Source organism: Chlorocebus sabaeus, chromosome 5, assembly GCF_047675955.1.
Source record: "Chlorocebus sabaeus isolate Y175 chromosome 5, mChlSab1.0.hap1, whole genome shotgun sequence".
Classification (NCBI taxonomy): domain Eukaryota; kingdom Metazoa; phylum Chordata; class Mammalia; order Primates; family Cercopithecidae; genus Chlorocebus; species Chlorocebus sabaeus.
The window spans coordinates 12,078,828-12,098,345 of record NC_132908.1 but is presented as its reverse complement, the minus strand read 5'-3'; the positions used below and the strand labels follow the sequence as shown (position 1 = coordinate 12,098,345).

Below are 19,518 nucleotides of genomic sequence, written 5' to 3'. Positions count from 1 at the left end.
TGTTTTGAACCCAGCATCACCATCAGAACAACTGTTAAAGAGCTACAGTGACAGGAAACTCTTATTTTACCCCAGCAAATCATACAAATCACACCGACCCGGAACAGTGCTTCTCGAATGAGTCCCGATCCCACAGGTCTTCTCTACGGACTCTTACGTTTCATGTTTCTATTACGATAAGATTTTAGAAATAATAGAATTACATTCTGTAGCATCTGAAAACTATAAAAACCAAGTCGGGCTTGATGATCTTGGTTCCCCTAATTCCAAGGATGTAAACGTCAGAGGTCCCAGGTTATGACAACAGAGTGGACTAATCAGTGGTAAGGCAATGACATCAAAAGGACGGCCTGATGTTTCCTGGCAATGGGACCAGAGCAAAGGGGTGGATGAGGTCAGCATGCCTGGCATGTGGCAGGTGAAAAGAAGTCACTGCATGCCATTTCAAGCCAAGATTAGCTTTCTTGAAAACAGTAGCATGATTGGGTTAACTGACAATTTTGAAGTGTAATGATTTTCTTTTCTTTTTTTTTTTAGATGGAGTCTTGCTCTGTCGCCCAGGCTGGAGTGCAGCGGCACGATCTCAGCTCACTGCAACCTCTGCCTCCTGGGTTCAAGCGATTGTCCTGCTTCAGCCTCCCAAGTAGCTGGGACTACAGGTGCCCACCACCATGCCCAGCTAATTTTTGCACGCCCAGCTAATTTTTGTATTTTTAGTAGAGATGGGACATCACCATGTTAGCCAGGCTGGTCTCGAACTCCCGACCGCATTGATCCACCCACCTCGGCCTCCCAAAGTGCTGGGATTACAGGTGTGGGCCACCGTGCCCAGCCTGAAGCATAATGATTTTCTAAGAGCATACTATGTAAACTCTCTTAATTTTTTTTTTTTACTTTTTCAAGAGAAGGTATTTAAATAATATTAATGCTCACTTTTAAGTAATACTCATATAAAAATAATTTAAGTTAATATGGTATGAATCTGGGAGAACTTTTTCTTGGGTTCATCACCCAAGCTTGAGAAATGCTGACACAATTTGTTTCAGTTTTGGAGCACCCAGTGGGCTGTGGAGAAAATGAATCTTTCCTTGACTGAAATGTGTCAAAGTATAAAATCACAGAGCCCTGAGTTTATTTGTGAGCCCCAAGTCAACAACGCTCATTTGCAGGCCTGCTCTCTTCCTATCCTTTAGAAGCTCCAAAGCGCTGAGGCCCAGCCTCCATCGCGGCACCTGGAACAGGCCCTGGAGTTCGTCTCGTGGCGATCAGGGCATCACGGAGAGCCGCTGTGCTCCCCAACCTTTATAAAATGACCAAGAACGGAGTGCTGGCAGGGCTGGTGGCGCGTGCCCATGGGAGCAGTACTTACACGAAGAAGGGCATCAGCTGGATGAGGGTCTCCTTCTTGGGGCTGGCGGCGAACTCGGGGACCATCTGGATGACTTTGTTCATGATGCTGCGCAGGTAATTCTGGAGCTGCTTTCTTCGTTCCTCCACAAACTTGGCATCCTGAGGAAACATAAAACATCTTCGCTCAGGTATGTGTTCCTCACCTGGTCAGAAACGACCCCATAGAACAGGCGATCACCCATCAGTGCCATCCCGGCAGCCAACACTGATTGAGCAACCGCCTCGTGTGACTGGTCCCTAAGCCCTTACACGTATCATCACATGGAATAACAAGAAAGATGCCCATGATATTATTATTAAGTGGAGGAAAAGCAGGTCCAAGACCTACATCTGGTGTGTTCCTATTCAAATGGGACGGTTATTTATGGGGCACCAAAACGTGCCGAATGTGGTGCTGGGGTCAGGGGTAGAACAATGAACGCGCTGCTGTGGCCTTCGTGGAGTTCACAGGCCAGCAAGGAAGACACAAATCAATCCAGCGACCACACAGGTCAGCGGGTAATTATCAGTCACACCAAATGCCACTCCAGAGCACGGGCTTAATGTTGCCTTCAGAGGAGTTTCTCGAAATACAAATCAACTGCCACTGATTAAGAAAGAGATTTTATTAATAAACAATTTCTGTGTTCTCTTGAAAAACTAGGATGCATGGCCCACGATGCTGAGGCAGGCAGATCACCTGAGGTTGAGAGTTCGAGACCAGCCTAACCAACAAAGAGAAACCCTGTTTCTACTAAAAATACAAAATTAGCCGGGCATAGTGGCACATGCCTGTAATCGCAGCTACTCCGGAGGCTGAGGTAGGAGAATCACTTGAACCCGGGAGGCAGAGGTTGCGGTGAGCCAAGATGGCGCCATTGCACTCTAGTCTGGGCAACAAGAGGGAAACTCCATCTCACACACACACACACACAAAAACCTAGGATGCATGGTAGCATGGCCCCACCCATAGGTCCATACCAGGCTGGGCTGTGCAGTGTGGCCCCAGAAGGCAGGCATAGGTTCCCAGGTCTGAGCAGTTTCCACCACTCAGTGATCAGGGGCTCTGTGTTCCAGAACCCCCTCACTCATCCTGCAGCCCCCACCACACCCGTGTCTGCTTGGTGTTTGTGGGCAGGGCCAGCTTGCTTGGTGTGCAACCCAAGCTGTCGCAGAGGGTCCACACTGGTAAGCTGCTGCCCACCTTAACATTCTCATTAATTTGGAACCAGGGGCTCCACACTGTCACGTTGGCCTGGGCCCCACACATTCCATAGCCCGTCCTGCTTTGTGCATCTGTGCTAATAGCCCCTGGCTTGTAACAAAGACACCCTGGGCAGTGAGCGTCGGGGCCAGGAAAGGCTTTCTCTGAGACAATCACGCTCCTTCTGGACTGAAGACCAAGCAAGGTGAAGAAACAAAGAGCTGAGAGAAGGCAGTGGAGGAACGGGGTCTTTCCAACCTCACAGAACACCATGGGAATGTTCTGTGACGATTGCGTGAAAACAGATGAGAAAAATGCAGTCTGCAGCGGGCCTTGGTACCTCACCCAGGAGGCCCCATAGATCGGACGTGGCACTCGTCTCTGCTCTCCCTGTGCAGGCACAGAGCTGGCCCAAGGCAGGGGCTCAGTCACAATCTGTCAGTACCTTGAAAAACTGCCTAGCATCACGTGCCCTGGTCCCCGGTGAAGAGCTCCCACAGGCCAGGTGTGGTGGCTCACGCCTGTAATCCCAGCACCTTAGGAGGTTGAGGCAAGAGGATCGCTTGAGCCCAGGAGTTTAAGACCAGCCTGGGTAACATAACAAGGCCCAATCTCTACAAAAAATTGAAAAAAGTAGCCGGGCGTGGTGGTGGGCACCTGTAGTCCCAGCTACGTGGGTGGCTGCAGCAGGAGGATTGCTTAAGTCCTAGAGGTAGGGTGCACAGTGAGCTATGATCACACTACTGCACTCCAACCTGGGAGACAGTTAGACCCTGACTGTATTAGTCCATTCTCACACTGCTATAAAGAACTACCTGAGACTGGTTAATTTATAAAGAAAAGAGGTATAACTGGCTCATGGTTTCTCAGGCTGTACAGGAAACATGGTGGGGGAGGCCTCAGAAACTTACAATAATGGTGGAAGGCAAAGGGGACGCAGGCACGTCTTACGTGGCTGGAGCAGGAGGAAGAGAGGGAAGGCGGAGGTGCCACATACTTTTAAACAACCAGATCTCATGAGAACTCACTGTCATGAGAACAGCAAGGAGGAAATCCACCCCCACGATCCAATCACCTCCCACCCGGCCCCACCTCCAACACTGCGGATTACAATTTGACAGGAGATTTGGGCAGGAACACAAATCCAAACCATATCACTGACTCTAAAAACCAAAATCAGAATAAAAAGAAGAGGAGAGTTCCTACAAAGCCCTGCCAAGGCCCCGAGCATGGCAAGAAGAGTCTTTCTTAAATGGCGCCTCTGAGCCAGGGTTGGCAGATTTAGCAAATGAGAATACAGGGCACCCAGTGAAATTTGAACTTCAAATAAACAATGAATATTTTTTCAGCAAAAAGTATGTCCTATGCAAGGAAACCATTCCATGCGGTATTTGCAATACACTTATACCACAAAATTATTGGTTTATGTGAACTTCCAATTTCACTGGGCATCCTTATATTTTCTCCGGCAAGCCTCTTGTGAGCAGCAGGTGGGAGATGGAACTGTGGAGCATCTATGCCAGCAGGGATCCCTCGGGGCCACTCCAAAGTCACAACGAAGTCTTCTCATCCAAAGCTACCTCTGATGAGCGGCCTCAGTGGGAGACCTTTCTCCACAGGGGTGGCAGCTCTCAAACACTGCTGAGAGCCACTCCAGTGTCACCATCAGTCCAGCTGGTGGCTAAAATCTCACAGCCTGGCAGGAGGTGGGCTATGTACGAATGAGAGAAGACATTTAGACAACGTTGTCCCAGGGTCCTACAACCCAAGCTGGGGCCTCTGCTCACCCAGTCTGAATGCTGGTTCTGCTCCTTGGAAGGCAAGTTTCAACCCGCCATTAAACAATGAGATGCTTTTCCTTGGAAGGTGGTTAAGATGCCAGGTTAGTGCCCAATGGAGTTCATGAAGCCTAGTTTTTCATCTGCACAAGAAACCCTCGAGGCAGCTTGAGAGGCTCTACCACAGGAAGACAAGAAACGAGCTCATCAGCCCTGCAAGAACTTGTGAAGGTTTTTCTTTTTTTTTTTGGAAGGGAAATGCTCAAAACACTAAAGCAATGAGGAGCGATCAGAGATGGTCCTTCCTGCTGTATGTGGGGTGCTGCTACAGCGCCCAAGGAAGGTGACTCTCCCACCCCCAAAATGAAGGTTAGAGAATTCCATCCATGAGTCTGATCTGCCTCTCTCACCCGGGTCTCAGAGGCCCCTGGAGGAATCCCAAGTCCCTTCCAAGTGCTCACCCCTCACAATAGCTGCTCCCTGGAAACCTAAGCCAGGTTCTGCTCTAAAAATATCCAATATGGCAGCAGTTGGAATTTTAAAAAAAATCTGATTTATTTCAATAATTTTGGGGGGTACAGGTGATTTCTGGTTACATGAATGAGTTTTTTTGTTTTGTTTTTGTTTTTGTTTGAGACTGTGTCTCACTCTGTCACCCAGGGTGGAGGGCAGTGGCATAGTCTCGGCTCACTGCATCCTGTGCCTCCCAGGTTCAAGCAATCATCCTACCTCAGCCTCCCAAGTAGCTGGGATTACAGGCACATGCATAGCCATGCCTGACTAATTTTTGCATTTTTAGTAGTGACGACTGGTCTCAAACTCCTGACTTCAAGTGATCCGCCCACCTCAGCCTCCCAAAGTACTGGGATTACAGGCATAAGCTACTGCACCCGGCCTTGAATGAGTTCTTTAGTGGTGAATTCTGAAACTCTAGTGCCCCCTTCACCTGAGCAGTGTGCACTGTACTCAAATATGCGGTCCCTCATCCCTTTCCCTACCTCCCCCACACCTGAGTCCCCGAAGTCCACTATATCACTCTGTATGTATTTGCATGCCCGTAGCTTAGCTCCACTTATAAGTAAGAACACACGGGATTCAGTTTTCCATTCCTGAGTTACTTCACTTAGAATCATGGCCTTTGGCCCCATCCAAGTTGCTGCACAAGACATGATTTCGTTGCTTTTTATGGCTGAGAGTATTCCACGGTGTACATACACCACATTTTCTTTATCCATTGACGTCTGTGACATCTTCACTCACACTCCGTTCTCAGAGCTTTCCCTGCCCTGTGTCGCTACACCACATCCAAGGCTGGTCACTGAATTTCAGAAAGGTGAGGCACTTGCACAAAGGGTCAAGACTAGCAGGTGGCTGAGCAGGGCCTTCCATCAGGCAGCCTCCCCCAGTACAGAAGACAACTTTCAGCCTTCCAAAGAAAAACCCATGGGTTCCTCTACACCAGGCTTCCCCAAAGCGAGGTTCACTTCTTTGAGATTCTACTTCCAGGCTGGCTTTAGCAGAAGCCATTTGCCCTGTGAAAAGGAGGAAGCCTGACACCTGGGTGCAACGGCAGGCGGGGCTGCCTGAGACTCATCCTCCACCCCGGGCACTTTTCCCTCAGGTCTCACTCTGACCCTAGAGGTGCAGACACCTTGGCCTGAATTGCAGCACAGGACTCGGTAGAATGTGACCTGAGAGGTGTGGAAGATCCCAGAATAATTCATGGAAGGCTATATTCTCGCCTGTGACTGTGTTTTGTTTTCTTACGTTTATATTGTGAATTTTCTTTTTTTTTTTTTTTTTTTTGCGGGGACAGGGTCTCGCTCTGTCACCCAGGCTGGAGTGCAGTGGTGCAATCCCTGGTTCAAGAGATTCTCCTGCCTCAGCCTTCCAAGTACCTGGGACTACAGGTACGCTCCACCATATCTGGCTAATTTTTGTATTTTTAATAGAGACAGGTTTCGCCATGTCAGCCAGGCTGGTCTCGAACTCCTGACTTCAGGTGATCCACCTGCCTCAGCCTCCCAAAGTGCTGGGATTACAGGTGTGAGCCATCACGCCTCACTGAAAAAATTTAAATAAGGCAAAAAGCAGTCCAAATTGTAATGAATCCCCACAATACTTTGAAAAGTCTTAACTCTTTTCCGTATTTATGTCATCATTTTTATCTTCTCGCTAAGGTGTTTTAAGGTAAATTATAGTCATGACATTTTACTCCTAAATACTTTGGTGTGTATTTCTGAAAAATTAACAACATTTTCCCGTTTAAACGCAACGACATAATCACCTCTAACAAAATTAATGATGACTCGTTGGTGCTATCTAAGACCTAGTCCGTGTTTAAACGTTTGAGTTTTCAAAAGTGCCTGCTGCTTCTGGAATTTTAAAAGAGGAGTTACAGGGCATCTCTTTATCTATCCATTCTTTAAGAGGTTGAATGCAACACTGTTCAGACTGGATTCCCCCTGGGATCACCTGGGTTCTGACCTTTTGAGGGACATGGTGCCACCATTTTCACCACAAGCTGCTCACGGAGGTCCACAGACTAAATGTGACCCACAGGTATGTTTTGTACGCCCTGAGTAACGTTTTGAAACATTAAAACTAGGAGATTTCTGCATAAAACCCAGATTTCTGGCTTCCCTTTAAATAATGAGCAGCCCTGCCAATGGGTACGGGCTAAGCCAGGAGTGCCTAATTAGCGGACCACACAGCACTGTCACCCTGCCCAGCCTGGTCCCCTGCCTGGTGGCCTCTGTGATCCAGTGCATTTGCAAGCCCTGGTTTATACCCCTTGCACAGGCAGTATGATCAGCCAAGGCCCTAGAAATGCATCCCAGAGGCTATACTGCATCTACTTCACATCATAAGTGACATTCCCTGGGACTGTCAGAGACCTGCGGTACCATTTACTGGCTCGGTGGGAATGCGTGGAAATCCCTTGGAATCTGTTTCTCATCTGCAGGATAGCGATGGGGTACGCCTACCCCACTGGTAATAACCCAGGCTCAGCACCTGGTAGCCGACATGGCCCATCAGGCCAGGTGCTGATGATCCACGGATGTTTAGTTGGGATCCTTTTCCTCCAGGAGTTTAAATGTGCAGGAGGGGGTGGGGACAGGCTGGGGCAAGTGCTGCAGTGGAACCCACAGGTGCTCAGGGAAACTCGCAAGGAGGAGTGTCTATGTTTGCAGGAGGGCTGGAGAGAGCGCTTCACTCCAGGGAAGCAGCCTCGGAAGCCAGTGCTTAGCTGGCTCCTGGAAGAAAGACATGTGGCCATCAGGTGGTCAAGGTGGTGCCCTGGGTGTGGGGGAAGGGCACGCCAAGTGGAAAGAATAGCAAATGCAAAGAAGAAACACCCAGGCAGAAGGAGCTTGGCTTGCTGGAACAGGAGGCAGCCCGCATGGCTGGGTTTAGGAGCTCCAGAGGTGTAAGACTGCAGTGTCAGCAGTAAAACGGTGCAGAGCCACGTAGACCAGGGAAAAAAGCCGGCGGGAGGTGGGAAGCAGGAGGTCGAAGATCTGATAAACACTGAGAAGGAATGCTTGGGGACAGTAGGCTGTAGGCAGCTTAGGCAGAGAGAGCTCTCAAAACTCCATCACGACCCTTTGCTATGGGAATTCTTCAATGGCTCCCATGCACTCCGTCCATCTCCCAGGACACATGACTAAACTCCCAGCATGGCTCATGGGAACCTTGCCATGTGGCCCCAGCATGCCTTGCCAACCTCTCTTCATGTCACCTTTTCCCCAACGCCTCCCACCCCGACCCTCACCAACACCGTAATATGTTAGCAGCCCCGAGTTTCTTCTCATGTCCAGCATGCAATCTCCTGATGTCTCCCATCTCTGTCTGGGATGTCCCCCTGGCCCAGAAGGCTTTGCCATTTTGGTCTTTGCTCCTGTGCCACCACCTCTGAGAGAACTCTTGGGACATGCCAGTGGAGGTGGCCCAGGCTCTCTCTGATCCAGTCCTCGTTCTCCCTTCTTCAAAGCACTCGGTGCTTCCTGGGATAGTCTCATTCCTTCACTGTGGGCCTCTTGCTCGCTCCTCCACCTCCCTTGCTAGACGGTAATTCCACCAAGGCAGGGACCTTATCTGTCTGGTTCATCCCTTTATCTCTGGAGCCTAACACAGTTCCTGGAGATCCCAAGAGGCTCCATACACATTTGTTGAAAGAACAAATACCTGTTGGGGATAAAATCAGGGAAGGCCAGGCAGGCCACAGGAAGAATGGCCTGGAGGGTATTGCCAAAGTCCAGAGAGAGAGAACAAAGACGCCTGGTGGTGGAGTAGACAGACTGGCCTGGAGGGCAGCTCCCTGGTTCCAAAGAGAGCGGAACACCAGGGAGCAAGTGAGTGAAGGCGGGGAACTAGGCCTTCAGAGGCCCACTCTGTCACATGGACCTCCCAGGAGGAGATGGGACATCCAGGAAGGGGCCCTGACCCCCTGAGGAGTGTCCAGCTCTTAAAGGGCCATGAGAGATCTGTGAGTTTTCTGGTTGGGCTCCTGGGGCCGCAGTCAAAATTCAGATGAGAAGCCACAGGACTGGAGGCAAGTCCAGCGCACGGGACCTGCCAGACTCCTCTGACGGCTGCCTAATGAGTCCTCGCCGCCCGTGGCCCTGCTGTCACTCTGCGCATTCCTATCGTAACACCATCGTCAATGACGCCTGAGAGCTATTCATACATGGCACTGGGAGTTGGGCCTCGCTTTCAAAAAGAACACTCAAGACGATTTTCATAGGAGTATTTTTCTTCCCTCCAAAAAAGGTTAATTTTATTTTGAGCTTCAAGAAGATAAAGATATCATCAAATGAAGAAGAGCTATTTTTAAAACGATGGGACGCTGTGAACAAGACGACGAGGCTCCTGGAACCAATGCTCAGGCCCCGCCCCCTGTATTTCCCCGAATTTTGTTTCCTGGCTCATTTCTGACAAGTGCATCTTTGCGATGCGTGTCCCGCTCCCTAGCAGGCCCTTCCTCGGCAGCCGCACCTCATGTGAGCTATGGCACAGACAGAGGTGACTCTGCATTTCCAAAGTTCTTTTTCTTTTTGTCAAGGAACATCAAAGTATTTTGTAACATAAAAAGGTCTGGTCTATCGGGAGTAGCAGGCAGCTCAGCTCCCTTAAGAGATACCTGCTTTGGAGTCAGCTGATCTTGTAACTTGTCACTGGCTAGAGAATTCCAGAATATTGATGAGACTACCAAGGACCCCAGCAACAAGGCCTCCTGGCTATGAGATTCCATCCTGCACTTTTTTTTTTTTTCTCTGAGATAGGGTATCTCTCTGTTGCCAAGACTGAAGTGCAGTGGTACAATCATGGCTCACTGCAGCCCTGACCTCCAGGGCTCCAGCAATTCTCCTGCCTCAGCCTCCAGAGTAGCTGGGGCTACAGGTGCACACCACCATGTCTGGCTAATTTTTAAAGTTTTTGTAGAGATGGGGTCTCACTATGTTGCCCAGGCTGGTCTTGAACTCTTGGGCTTAAGCAATCCTCCCTCCTCAGCCTCCTAGAGTGCTGGGATCACAGGTGTGAGCCACCACGCCTGGTCTCGCACCCATTCTGATGAGACTGGCTCACCAACCACATTTCTTCTTTCTGGGCACAAAGACAGACCGGGCTTCCCAGCATGCCTTGCAATTAGACGAGAGCCGTAGGCTGACTTCTGGTTAATGTAAGGTAATGGGAGTTGGGGCAGGCCACATCCAGGCCTAGTCGAAAAAAGGAAATTCCCTGCGATTCTCTCCTCCCCCGCTTCCCCTTCCCCTTCCTCTGGGACCGTGTAGCCCACAAGTGGAGAAAGGAGGGGCCGCCTGATCTGCAGTGGACCGTGACATGAATGAGAAGTTAACTCGTGGTGTGCCATCGAGTTACGCCCATGCTGGTTACTGGCACCCGCGTTAACTGTGCTGGCTTTTGCATGGCTCACTCAGTGACTATTTGCTGCATGCCTGTGTGTGTCCAAGGTACTGTGCCTTGAAGGAACGTACTGGCAAACAGATGTGGCCCCTGCCCTCCGGAGCTTAGATCCAATAGAGTCAACAAGCAGATACGTGAATACATCATAAACAGAGCTGGGACAGAGATGGACTTGGCTTGGGTGGCTAGGACAGGAAGGCACCTGGGAGGAGGTGGCTTCGGAGACGAGACCTGAAGATTCAGAGGAAGCAATGCAGGAAGCAGAGAGGCCGGCAAGGATGCAGCCAGCCAGGCAGGACACGCTGGTAGCCGGGGAGGCAAGGAGAAGTGAATGGGTTTGAGTTCTATTTCAGAGCTCACTGATCTATTTCAGGGGTGACTTGCTGATGGGTTGCAATAATTCATTTGCTCATTTAGCTATCCCGTCACATATATTCATTTGTTGATTCATTCAGCATGCATTCTTTGGGGGTCTACTGTGAGCCAGACACTTCCAATAAAAAGATCAATGAGACCTGTGGATCCTGCCTTCGTGGAACTTATAGTCAGTTGGAAAAGACATCCAAAGCGATCATTACAAAACAGTGTGACAAAGCCACAACACACGCCTGATGAAAGGCTACACAAGGCAGCCCTTCTCTTCTCCCATGGGGGAGAATGGTGCGAGGTGCCTGATCTGAATGGGGGTCAGGGAGCCCTCCCAAAGGGCTGTGGGACATAACAATGACTGCCGTCATTATTAGTAGCAGCAGCAGGAGGAGCTGTTACTAGCAACATTTTTGGAGTGCTTTCTCTGCCAGGCACTGGGCTAGGCACATCTGTGCTTACACATCATTTCATTTATCCTCAGCAACCCATTGAGACATGGCTTTCTTTTCTTTTCTTCTTTTTCTTTTCTTTTCTTTTTTCTTTTCTTTTTTTTTTTTTTTTCATAGTTTTACTCTGTTGCCCAGGCTGGAGTGCAGTGGCACAATCTCGGCTCACTGCAACCTCCGCCTCCCCAGTTCAAGTGATTCTCCTGCCTTAGCCTCCTGAGTAGGAGGGATTACAGGCGCATGCCACCACCCCCAGCTAATCTTTCTATTTTTACTAGAGACGGGGTTTCACCATGTTGGCCAGGCTGGTCTCGAACTCCTGGCCTCAAGTGATCCGCCCGTCTTGGCCTCCCAAAGTGCTGGAATGACAGACATGAGCCATCGCACCCGGTCAAGAGAGGGGCTTTTTCATGTTCCCGTTTCAGAAGAAGGAAGCTGAGACTCAGAGGCGCCCAGGTCCATAACTCCTTGAGTGGGTGGGTGGAGACAAGAATTGGCCCCAAGAGGCCTGATTCCCGAGCCAGTGCCCTTATATCCGCTCTGCTCTAAGACAGTGGGAGAGAAAGGCGGCTCCAGGGCAGGGAGGAGCCTGAAGATGCCAAAGACAGTAGCTTAGGGGGACCACAAGATTCAGAAGCAGAGGGGCCTGGGGTACAGGGAGCTGAGGCAGCCCTGGGAAGCCACATGAGAGAATCTGGACTCTACCCAAAGAGTGACAAGCATTTTAAGCCAGAGTGAGAATCAGCTATTCCTGAGACTGAAAACAGCTCTGAGGCTTCAATTTTAAAAAACCACTCTGTTTTATCCCTGGAGCATTGAAAATCTGCCTTTCTTCTTTCAAGCATTAGCCAGCTGGGAGGTGTGGAGCTCATCTAAACCACAGACCCAATTCTGCTACCCTGGGATGCAGGGAGCCAGCCGCAATCCACGGCAAATCCATGCCAACCTGTGAACTCTGCTTTATAACGGGGGGCGCCTGGGCTCCCAGCACCCAGGCCCGAGCAGTTGTTTCTGGGGAGTCCATTGTGCAGTTGCTAATTGGGAAGCTGACGAGAGAAATTCCTGTTATTGCCACTTTAAAAACTCTTGACAGAGACATCTGAGAGAAACAAATAGTCGGGCATGGTGACCCTCACAGCGGTGGCTTCCCAAACATCACAGAGCTCCTTTTATCAGCTGCTGACTGGGTGCTGTTAGTAAAGCTTCACAAAGTGGCCTCCACTGATTAACTTGGGGAAAATAATACAATTGCAAATTTGGAAAAGAAAACTGTTCTCATCTTTACAATGAGACTTGGCCCCAAATATTCATGAGGAAGGTCCTGAAGCTCCCATCTGGGCCAACCAGCAAGGTAGGGGCCTGGCTGAGGGGCTGGAACAGGTCCTGCAGCTTGTTCACCAGGCCTTTTTCTAGGTGATCACTGCCTGGAATGTACCAGGCATGGACGGAAGAGGGGAGGGATGAGGTCTTTATCTGAAGGCGTTTTGCAAGGGCAGGGAAGGGAAGGAGAGAGCAGAGGAAGGCAGGGCAGGGAAGAAGAGAGGGGAGGAGGGAAGAGAAGTGAGTAGCAGGGAAGGAAGAGGAGGGGAGAGCAGGGCAGGGCAGGGCAGAGGAAGGCTGAGGAGAAGAGAGCAGAGCAGCTCAGGGCAGGGCAGGCAGGGGAAGGGAGAGAAGGGGAGAGGAGGGCAGGGCAGGAGGGCAGGGCAGGAGGGCTGGGGCGGGAGCACTGGGAAGGGGAGGGAGCACTAAGGAGGGGAGAGAAGAGGAGGGGAGAAAACTAGGCAGGGCAGGGGAAAGGCAGGCACAGTAGGGCAGGGCAAGGGAGAGGGAGGAAAGGTATGGGAGGGAGGGGAGAGGAGGTCAGAGGAAGGGAGGATGAGGGAGGGCAGGGTCAGAGAGGAGAGGAGAGAACTGAAGAAGGGGCGTGCAGGGCAGGGATGCAAGTCAAAGGCACCCTTGGTGGGACTCCCCTCCCATAAGCCTCTGCAGACACACTGCCTTGGAGGCCAGGGACACTGCCCCTCTGTGGGGACAAGGGAAGCGAGGCCCTATCGACTCTTTCACACCAGCAATTCTGCGCTGCCACCATGTCCCAGGCAAGTGCTTTTGTGACGGACTGGGAAGGAGGGAGGAGGGGAGGAAACAGGCCTCGCCCTGCAGAGGCCATCGCCCCTTCGCTCTCCGGACATTGATTGAGTCCATAGGATCAGATTCGTTTCTCCACCTAAGCAGACATCTCTTTGACTACCCTTCTGTGCCAGGCCCTGTGAGTAGAGGTGAACAGCACCTAGTTGTCCCCGAAGTCGTGAATGGTCTATGGTTCATGCATGTACTCCAGCCTCCGTCAGGCACCCGTGGTAGAAAGAATCCATCAACCACCTTCATGTCCATGGGATGCCCACCTCCTTCGAGTACTGCTTGTGAGTCCCACAGATGAGAAGGGGCCAGCCAAGGGAAGAAGCAATGGCAAACTTCGGAATGACCCCATGGGAGGTGGAAGGATCATTTGAGCCTGGGAGGTCAAGGCTGCAGTGAGCTGAGATCACATCGCTGCACTCCAGCCTGGACAACAGAGTGAGACCCTGTCTCAAAAACCAAAAGCATCTGTCTATATATATATATATATATATATATTCCCTGGGCCTTCCGTGATGGACGTAAACAGTGATAGGGAGATTCAAGCTCCCTGCACAGCACGCGAGGGCCCTCACCATCCGGCTCCCACCTGCCTCTCCAGCAGCACCCTCTCGCCTGGCACGGCTCCACTCCCTGGGCACTTTCACACCACTAAGGAGATGCTCACACTCCAAACTTAATCTTAGGGTCCAACATAAATGCCTCCATACATCCCCTGGGAGACAGCTGGTTGCTGCCTGTACCACAAAGCCAGAACCACCTGCAGTTTGGCCTCATCTGTTGAGACATCCCTGACTCTTCCCAATCCGCTGCAAGGCCCTCCAGGGTCCTCCTCATGACTGTATCCATCTTCAGTGCCCAGCACAAGGCGCACACCCCTCAGTGAACGGTCACAGCTACTGTGAACCGAGTCACTTCTATGTGGCCCGACCATTTCCTCTGCCCTTCCCAATGCCGTCCAGTGGTTTCTTGGCCCATCTACAACAAACTCCCAAGTTCTTAAGTCCCATAGGAGGCTGTGGGAGAGCCTGAGGCTTTGAGCTCAGCCCCACTGCTTTCGAGATCTTACTCTAAAGTTGCAGGGGACGGGGCATGACACATCATAGCCCCAATCCTGAGGCAGCTCAAGAGGGGAATACCCATGAAAGAGCTCGGAGACTGCACCACAGCATTCACACGGTATCATTAAACTGTGCTAAACGTTAGAACAGAAAATAAAACCTGGTCCTGCATCTACAATGAGGATGTGCCCAAATCAAAACTTAACTGCAAGCACAGGAAGGAAAGCACGTCTCTATTTCAGAAAAGGAACAAGGGCTCCACACGGAGCTGAAGGCCCAGTTACACTCTTCTCACACGTGCTTCTCTTAACAATAATAGGCTCATTATCACTGTCTTCCTAAATGCCAAGCGCCATGTGAAGTGTTTGCTTCCATTGTCTCAGCATACCCCTGCAACAGCTTTGGTAAATAGTAATATCCCCATTTGGCAAATGAATAAACTGAGGCTCCAAGAGATCCAGCGGCTTCTCCAAGGTGACCCAGCTGAGTTCAGAGCCACGTCTGCCTGAGTTCCACACCTGAGCTCAGGAGTATGAGGCTGTCCTGCCTCTTAAGACTCATGCATTCATGACCACAGGAGACCTGCGGCTTTGCTAAAAACAGAAATTAAAAAACGACCTAGTCCTGCAGTTCACATAGGGTGAACCAAAATACCAGAGTTCTAAAAACTTACCTCCTGGCCCACTGAGAAATATCTGTGGTTGGATGAAAACTCATCTTTATGTCTCAACAGAACCCCAGCCTTGAACCCAGGAGGCAGAGGTTGCAGTGAGCCAAAATGGCACCACTGCCTTCCATCCTGGGTGACAGAGTCAGACTGTCGGGGAGCGCTTTTGCTCAAGAAGGGCTGGATATGGCAGCCTGTCTCCTGACAGGCAGGAGCCCGCCTGCGATGACTCTTCTACCCTCTATGGTGCTTGGCACAGGCTGGGCCCTCGGCAGGACACAACAAATGATTCCCATGGCAGGAAAGCTATGGGCTCTGTTGCAGCTAAAGCCTATTTTTTTCTTTGATTTTGACTTTGCAGCCAAGGCAGACTGCAGGCTGGACAGCTGGAGGATGGGGGAGGAGAGGAGGAAAAAGGCTAGTTCATGCTTGCTTTTTTTTTTTTTTTTTTGGACAGAGTCTCACTCTGCCGCCCAGGCTGGAGTACAGTGGTGCCATCTCGGCTGACTGCAACCTCTGCCTCCCGGGTTCCAGTGATTCTCCTGCCTCAGCCTCCCAAGTAGCTGCGACTAAAGGCTAGCGCCATAATGCCTGCCTAATTTTTGTCTTTTTAGTAGAGACGGGGTTTCACCATGTTGGTCAGGCTGGTCTCGAACTCCTGACCTCAAGTGATCCACCCACCTCAGCCTCCCAAAGTTCTGGTTTTATAGGCCTGAGTCACTGTGCCCAGCCTCCTCCTTATGCAGTTTGGCCTCATCTGTTGAGACACCCCTGACTCTCTCCCATCTGCTGCAAGGCCCTCCAGGGTCCACCTCATCCCTGTATCCATCTTCAGCACAAGGCACACACCCCTCAGTAAAACTACCATATTTTGGAGCAATCTATCAATATTTGGTCAAATTAGACACAGTAGAATACATAACCCTGTAATTCCACCTGGAGGATCTCTCCCAGAGGAATTGTCGTCCTGGGCCGTACGGGCTGCATCAAAGGAGATGTTGCCAATGCACGCTCCAAAAGTGGAATCAACAGTCCCAGAGGCAGAGTGCAGGTATGCACAGCCACATGGCTGCAGCTGCAATAGGGCACTGGGCGAACCAAGCCAAAGAATGAGGACTGAAGCACAATGCCACGGAAGGAAATGAAAAATATATGCAATGACCCAACATATTCTGGAAGGAAACAAATTTACAGATACACGCTAAGGTTATTGGAGCAGCTGCCTATGGCAGGGAGAATAGGGACAAGAGGGGATAAATACAGGGCTCTAGAGTGACCAGTGAGGACAGCATGCCAGGAGCTGGGAACAGCATTCACTCGTGGCAGAATGGAGGGGTGGATCTATTTATTCATTCGTTCATGGATTTTGAGAGGCAAGCTCTCACTACGGTGCTCAGATTGTCTCAAACTCCTGGGCTCAAGCAGTCCTCCCACCTTGGCCTCCCAAAGCGCTGGGATTACAGGTGTAAGCCACTACACTTGGTTTCACTCACATTTTGGTATCTGAGGTCCAAAGAGAAAAAACAAAAAGGAAAGATATTTTGTTGTCCATACCTGTTTACTGCCAGGACCCCCTCTCCACGGGACCCAAAGATAGGATATGGGGTTCTGACATGCTCTGCCCTGAAAGAGCTCCCAAGGCCAATAATTCCAGAAGCCAAGACTGAGCTGTGGAATTCCACCCAGGAATTCCCAGTGCTCTCAGATAGTCTACATTTCAGTCTTCCTGGGGATCCGCTCCCCGTGCCTCCCCAGCCCTCTAAGCAACTGCCTGGGTGGTGTGGGCCCTGGACATCTGAGGGGCTGGCTGGGCTGAGAGATGGCATGCCTGGTGCCCTTCCCTTGCAATCACCGAGTGAATGCCCTCCCCATGCCCTGAATCCCTTCACACTCAATTCCAAGTGTGATGGTCACCCAGGGTCCAGGTTAGAGATTCTCAGAGACTTTGATGGCAGCGGTGGTGGCATTACGTGGGACCATCTCTAACTGCCTTAATTGTAGCTTCTACAACCAGCAGAAATTCTTCACTGCAGAGGCCACAGGCTGAAATGGCTCAGAGGGCAGAGAGACCATAATATAGACAAAATGTTAGCACCAGCCAACGTGTGTTGCACGCCAGGAACTGAGTGGAGGGACTTATGGACACTATCTCCAACCCGAACAACATTTCACAGATGAGGCTCAAAGGAGGTAAGTATCATGGCCAGGACCCCACAGTGAAGGGACTCCAGGGCCATGTTCTTTCCACTCTGCTTGGCCATTGTGTGTCCCCAAGAAAGCTCCTTCAGGGTAGGACATGGCTAGGGAGGAATAAGTACTCTTCGAAGCCAGCCAGGAGAGAGAAGGTGATGTGGCATTTGTACCCCTCCCTGGAGCTGATGGAGATAAAAGAAACCAGGAGTGAATCAGACACCCCAAAGACAATCCCATGCTGCAATGGCCAGGCTGAAGGTATAAACTGCAGGAACAGAGGGTGCCAGGAACGGTGGTGAAGCGGGAGGGACGCTCTGGAGGACCACAGGCCTTTGAGAGCAGGAGCTCGCAGGGCCAGCTCCGTCTGCTTTTTAAGGGAAGCTGCAAATCTGGATCATTAGGCGAGATCTCTCCCTTCTCAGATCAGCTGGCAGCTAATTCAAATGCCTGAATATCACGGTACAGATCAAACAAAATGTATCTGCAGGCCATCCAAAAGCAACAGAAAAAAGAAATCAATAGGCCATCAAAAACAGTCTGCAAGCTTGTTGCCGCCCCGCTGCTACAGTTCATCGAGCTGTGTTACTGAGAGGTGACAGCGGTCCATGCTTCTGAAGGCCAAGCACCTATCTACAGAAACAATCCAGACATGCTGGGAAGGGTGGGGCCCAGCTCGCCCTCCAGAGCAGGGCCGGGGATGCGTGACGGTGCGGCTTCTCTGGACTCCTCCCTGTGACTGCAACGGCTACAGACAGAACAGCCACCCGCCACAGCCCACCAGGCGCCATTCAAAATACGGCAGCTACAGTATCTTCAAAAACACTCTTCCCAAGAACGTAGCGGTACCTCCAGTTTGCAGGTAAGAACACTGAAACTCACAGAGATGAATTAGCTTGCCCTTGGCCATGTTAACTAGCGCCAGAGCTGGGATTTGAACACAGGTTCACACGGCTTCCAGGCCCAGCTACTCTGCTGTCCCATTTGCCCCTTTGTTTACACAGGAGAGGTTTGCAAAAGCTCCACTCAATTAAAAGCCCTTGACTTGGCCTTGACCATGTGCCTGGTGCCATGCTGGGAACTGGAGAAAGGAGACAGCAGAGCACAGAAGTGCCACCTGTCAGGGCCTTTGAGTTTAATACAAACCAAATGGATAAGGGGAGGGAGGGAAAGTAAAGGGGTTATTTTAATGTTCTACGTCAGAGCATTACATACCCTAGACAAAGGTTCTGGAGTTTTCTCATAAGAAGGAAAGTAAAAAATAAATCAGGGCCGAAAAACGAATCATTCCAGCTGCAGTCAAGACATGTCCCAAGTCAGGTTCTTAGCTTAGTATCTGGCCGTTTGCAGAAAAAAGTTGTTAACTCTTACCCCAGGGGATGGTGAAGGCTCAGTATGGAAAGATATGGGATCTACACACAAGCCACTCATCAACCACAAGCATCTAAACAATAACATCAACAAGAAACAGAGTCTGGCATTGCAATCTGTTACAGTAGCTAGCTCAATTCCAACACGTATGGAAAACAGAACTGGGGAGGATGCGATTCTGCATTAGCCATTGACTGTCCAGATCTGGGACCACAGGGCTAGCACACAAATACCAGCAATGCCAGACAGAAGTCAAGCTTCTCTTTCTCTGACTATAACTAGCAGCTCTCATCCACTGAGGGCTTGCTCAATGCCAGGCATGGTGCAAAGTGCTTTGATATGATGCGAAAGAACCCAGGCCAGGAGTCAGACCCTCTGTATTTCAATCCTGACTCTGCCACTTACCAGGTCTACAGCCTCAGAAAGCATTTCAGTCTTATCACCTCTGAAAGAGGGATGATGACAATAGTTGCAGTGCCCAACACAAAGTAAGCACTTAGCTCACCTTAGCTATCATCATCTTTGTCAGGTCATTTAATTCTCACAATAACCTACAGGTTCCGTACAATCATTTTCCCCACCAGCAGGTAAGCATACAACGCATGGTCTTTGCTCTGCAGTTGAGAGCTCTGTCAGACAAACGAATGCAAAAATGAGTGATGATCAGAAAACAGATACACACTGTGTCACAGACAAGCCTCAGGAAAGAGATTTGAAGGATGAGAAGGTTTCAGCTGGATTTGGTGGGTAGGTTGGGAGCAAAGTATGGTTAGAATAACCTTTCCAGGCCCGGCAGATAGATTCCACCTCCTCAGCTGTCTTCTTTACCACCATTCCCTGACCATAGTTGACGTTCTTAAGCCTGAGTTGTCTTAAGCCCTTGATATGCTGCCTTTGTTAAACACGATTCTAAGAAATCACCTCTAGATAAAATGCTGGAAACCTCAGTGATTTCTTTCATCTTTCATTTCTTTCCTTT

At 50.4% G+C, this 19,518-nt stretch overlaps 1 protein-coding gene across 4 annotated transcripts in view; it reads right to left on the bottom strand.

Annotated features, from left to right (window-relative positions):
• Window positions 1-19,518, bottom strand: part of SNX29 (sorting nexin 29) — a 638,098-nt gene that overhangs the window by 93,486 nt on the left and 525,094 nt on the right. For all 4 annotated transcript variants that reach the window (XM_007986063.3, XM_007986052.3, XM_073015179.1 and 1 more), the window contains one exon: window positions 1,370-1,509. In XM_007986063.3, the coding sequence (XP_007984254.1) occupies window positions 1,370-1,509 (140 nt within the window). The remainder of the gene's footprint in view (window positions 1-1,369; window positions 1,510-19,518) is intronic.